The sequence below is a fragment of the Limulus polyphemus genome, unplaced genomic scaffold (genome assembly GCF_000517525.1).
Source record: "Limulus polyphemus unplaced genomic scaffold, Limulus_polyphemus-2.1.2 Scaffold6239, whole genome shotgun sequence".
Classification (NCBI taxonomy): Eukaryota; Metazoa; Arthropoda; class Merostomata; order Xiphosura; family Limulidae; genus Limulus; species Limulus polyphemus.
The window spans coordinates 17,598-22,344 of record NW_013671849.1 but is presented as its reverse complement, the minus strand read 5'-3'; the positions used below and the strand labels follow the sequence as shown (position 1 = coordinate 22,344).

At 33.5% G+C, this 4,747-nt stretch overlaps 1 protein-coding gene across 1 annotated transcript in view; it reads left to right on the top strand.

Annotated features, from left to right (window-relative positions):
* Window positions 1-4,747, top strand: part of LOC106473515 (26S proteasome non-ATPase regulatory subunit 11-like) — a 40,751-nt gene that overhangs the window by 25,877 nt on the left and 10,127 nt on the right. Inside the window, exons 7-8 of the mRNA XM_013934197.2 lie at window positions 1,275-1,502; window positions 1,774-1,897. Of these exons, the coding sequence (XP_013789651.1) occupies window positions 1,275-1,502; window positions 1,774-1,897 (352 nt within the window). The remainder of the gene's footprint in view (window positions 1-1,274; window positions 1,503-1,773; window positions 1,898-4,747) is intronic.

Genomic DNA, 4,747 nt, shown 5'->3' with positions numbered 1-4,747 from the left:
AGAGTGGTATGATATGAATATGACAGCCTTATGATGCAACCTTTGCAGTGGAATCTATGCTACAGGGATATTGCCAAGAAGCACAGTAATCAGATAGAGCGTAACCAAACCTTGGACTGTTATGACATGGTGAAGCTACATAATAGTTATAACCTCTTTAGTTTGCCATTATGCCATAGTACATATAAACTTGTCATAACAGCCATAGCCTTACTTTATAGTACCCAAAGCTTGTCAGTATATTATAGTGGCCATATTAATGTAGTGCACTTATGCTTCTTTTGTCTACACATATGCTACAAATAAAGATCTTGTGTTGTTTTTATTTGTTTCCCCACTGTTTTGTGGAATTAAAAATTGTCGCTTGGGAGCTCTTTTTCAAAATTTAGCAAACTTGTGTTCTTGCATAACAATGAAATTCCTTTTGTGTTTATATATTTCATTCAATTAAGTGCAAAAACTTGTTGAGCCTTGAATTAATATTACCATCACAAGTAATCCAACAGACATACTTTTACTGTTTCTGTGGGATAAATAAAAAATTAAAACATAATAAAATAATATATATATATATTAATAAAAATTGGCATAGGGTATACTACATTCAATTTAACCCAGTAGTTGTTGTGTAACATTGAACCACAACCACACACTCGTTCTGATTGATGTAATAACTTTACTGAAGTTTTTAAAATGATGTTCAACATCATAAGTACTAACATGCATAAAGACGGTTTGTCTTTGAAACATTCTACAAGATTAAAATTCCACCTGTGGTGGATGTAAAAGGGGTCTGTTGGAGCTGAGGCTACCCCAAAATGTGCCTTAACCTTCTCTGTGGTCCCCTTACCCAACTAAAAGTGCTTACTGTAAAAACTGATTTACTTCCAAAATATTACAGTATGAATGCCCACTATATGCAGGGTGCAGCCCCCTCTTTTTTTCCTATCCCACCCCTGCCCCTTCAGCAGGAAAAGAGGTTCCCAGTCTTACAGTTTATAAAGCTAAAAACCAGGTTTTGATATTAATGATGGGCACAGCACAGAAAGCCTATTGTGTTGCTTTATGCTTAACAACAAACCAACAAGTGAGAAAAAGCTAGTGTCACCCTTGAATTCCGTTAAGGCAGTACTTTGACAAGGAGCACGTGTAAGCATATGAAAGGGTTAACATTCATAAGCATCCTAATATTTTTAAAATCTCTTAAGTAATTGCTTATTTAAATCATTTTGATTGAAACTTCTTCATTTCATCTCTCTCATTTCTGCATTTAGGGCGGCTCTTACATCAGCACGAACCACAGCTAACGCCATCTATTGCCCTCCTAAGCTACAGGCCGCTCTAGACCTCCAGGCTGGAATTCTCCATGCTGCTGATGAGAGAGACTTCAAGACTGCCTTTTCTTATTTTTATGAGGCATTTGAAGGATATGATACATTGGACAACCCAAAGGCATTAATTGCTCTTAAATACATGCTTCTTTCAAAAATAATGCTAAATGTGTAAGTTATTTTGTCTGTATTGAGCTTCTTTTCTTTGTCTTTTTTCTTTTACACTGATAATGAATATGTATAGTTTAAAATATTAAATACCATGTAAGAAATTATTAATTAATTATTGTAAAATGTAATTACTCATTAAGAGTTGAAGAGAGAGAGAGAGAAGAAAAAAAAAAAGTTGTCGCATAATATCTAAACAGGCTAAGGATCGTGTCTGAAAATTTAGGTCACATATTATAACGTAAGACGAACTTACTGAAAAAATATATTTCAGACCTGATGATGTCCAGTCAATAGTGATGGGAAAGCTGGCTCTAAGGTATGCTGGCTCTGAAACAGAAGCAATGAAAAAAGTAGCTCAAGCCAGTCATAAACGATCTTTAGCAGACTTTAAAAAGGTTAGTCATTTTGTGACTGTAGTCCTTTCTTTTATATTTTAGCCACTGTATATAGTGCTTCATTTTCTGTATTGATTTCACATCTTATGTAGTGTACCACAGCCCATCACTTCTGTATCTTTTTAATATCTTAGCAAGTGTACTCCAGCTCTTTATGTTAACTATCCTTTTCGGGTGTGGCATGCTTGTTAAGTTATGTAAGATAAGGAAATTGAAGATATGTCATACACTGACTAACATATCAAAAGGATATGGAAAATGAAAGACTGTGGCATGCTTGTTAAGTTATGTAAAGCTGTGGTAGTCTTTCATTTTCCATATCCTTTTGATATGTTAGTCAGTGTGTGACATATCTTCAATTTCCTTATCTTTTTCATATGTTAATCATTGCACCACATCTCATCATTTTAAATCTTTTCATAACATAGCAAGTGTAATGCATCTCTTATTTTTCTGTATCCTTATCATATATTGGCCAGTTCATTTTCTTCTTATCAAAGATTTTACTTTTCACCCTTCTTTCTGATTAACTTGCTGTAAATAGTGTGTAAGAGTTTGGTTAAAATATATTGATGTATTTAATATATTCATCATGCATTTGTAATTGGAAAACTGTCCCAACTTATCCATTTTCTATATTCTAGTTTATAACATTTATAGATGTTTCTTAAAAGAAAATACTAGAATCACTTATCAGGGTGTATTTTACAGCTGCTATATCGTACTTTGCACTCAAGTTTTGTTTTTGTAACATCAAGACACATGATAGTGTGTCTTGCAGCCAAAAAAACAACCTGCAGGACACACTGTGTTATTTATAGGAGTGATAGTTTAATGATTTTCCCACCTTCTGTAGCTTGGACTGTGGTAATCCAAACTATCACATATTTTCAGTGTATGTGCTCTACTGGACTCTTACTTCACATACCAAATTTCAAGGCAGTCTATTAAGAAATACCTGAAATATCTCCAATTTTAATTGTGTTTCTTTCATTTTTTTCATAATTAACTTTTATGGATTTGTTTCAAATTTGGTACACTGATAGATCTTTACAATCTACATATACCACATGTGCAAAATTATTAAACGAAAACTGCTCCAATTTAACCAAACCTTTTGCTCATGCCTACACAAAAAGTCACGTGAGCTATTGGCCTAACATTTTTACTACAGCTTCACCTAAGAGTAAAAGTGGACAGTTTTTAGTTTTTTGTCATTCAGATTAAAGATGGCTGACTTATAGCAGCAAAACTATAAGGTGAAAGGACATGCAGATACATAAGTATTGGTTAGGCCAAGCAAATTAAATTAGCAGTTTCTTGCTTGAATTTTCAAAATAATCATATGGTTATTATTGATTATTCATTGTCAACTTTTCAGCACAAATTTACTAAATTTTATGAAATTATTTTAACTAAAGAGCATTTAGCAGCATGTGATATTAGCTTAAGCAATAACCATAAATAATGATGCTTAATATGACTGTACCGATTGCATAGGGGTAATGACAAGAAACTGTTAATCTAAATTTCATGGAGTTATTTTAAAGGAAGCTGTTAACACTGTATTTTTGATTAAACTTAAATGTGAACTGGTTGTCTGAAATTTATATAAGTGTATATCTATGTATTTTCATATTTAAAAAACCTAAATTATCATTTGTCTTAATATTTCAAAATTTTTATTGAAGGCACCAGTAGTTTGACAGACTTTGAGATTGGTGTAACTTGCTTCGTATCCAGGCAACAGAAATAGCATCTCAATGATGCACCTAGAGTTTATACAAAAAGACGATATGTTATCACTGATTGAACAAATCTTATATATATGTGTAATAATGAAAAATTGTTTTTCAAGAAATTATATAAGTAGCCCGGCATGGCCAGGTGGATAAGGCACTCGACTCACAATCTGAGGGTCGCGGGTTCGAATCCGCATCCCACCAAACATGCTCGCCCTTTCAGCCATGGGGGCGTTATAATGTGATGGTCAATCCCACTATTCGTTGGTAAAAGAGTAGCCCAAGAGTTGGCGGTGGGTGGTGATGACTAGCTGCCTTCCCTCTAGTCTTACACTGCTAAATTAGGGACGGCTAGCGCAGATAGCCCTCGTGTAGCTTTGCGCGAAATTCCAAAACAAACCAAGAAATTATAAGTACATTTTAAAGATAAAGAGCTTATGATATTTCTCTTTTTTTTTTAAGTCATGTTTTCACAATACAAAAAAATAAGATTTTTCTAATTTAACAAATTTTACATGTGGAATAAGAATTATGAAACAGAAACCTTTAATATTATGATATATTATCATAATTATGTATGTAGATTTATTCCATAAATCATGTTTGAAATCACTAACAACTTTGAGGCAGAAAGGTTAGGTAAGCCTATGAAAATGATTCTCAGCAGGAATCTAATGGTTCTGACTGGAATGAAAAGAATACAGGTCACATTCTGTAAAGTTTAGATAAGTCTGTGGTTCTGACTGGAATGAAAAGAATACAGGCCACATTCTGTAAAGTTTAGATAAGTCTGTGGTTCTGACTGAAATGAGAAGAATACAGGTTACATTCTGTAAAGTTTAGATAAGCCTATGAAAATGATTCTCAGCAGGAATCTAATGGTTCTGACTGGAATGAAAAGAATACAGGTTACATTCTGTAAAGTTTAGATAAGCCTATGAAAATGATTCTCAGCAGGAATCTAATGGTTCTGACTGGAATGAGAAGAATACAGGCCACATTCTGTAAAGTTTAGATAAGTCTGTGGTTCTGACTGAAATGAGAAGAATACAGGTCACATTCTGTAAAGTTTAGATAAGCCTATGAAAATGATTCTCAGCAGGAATCT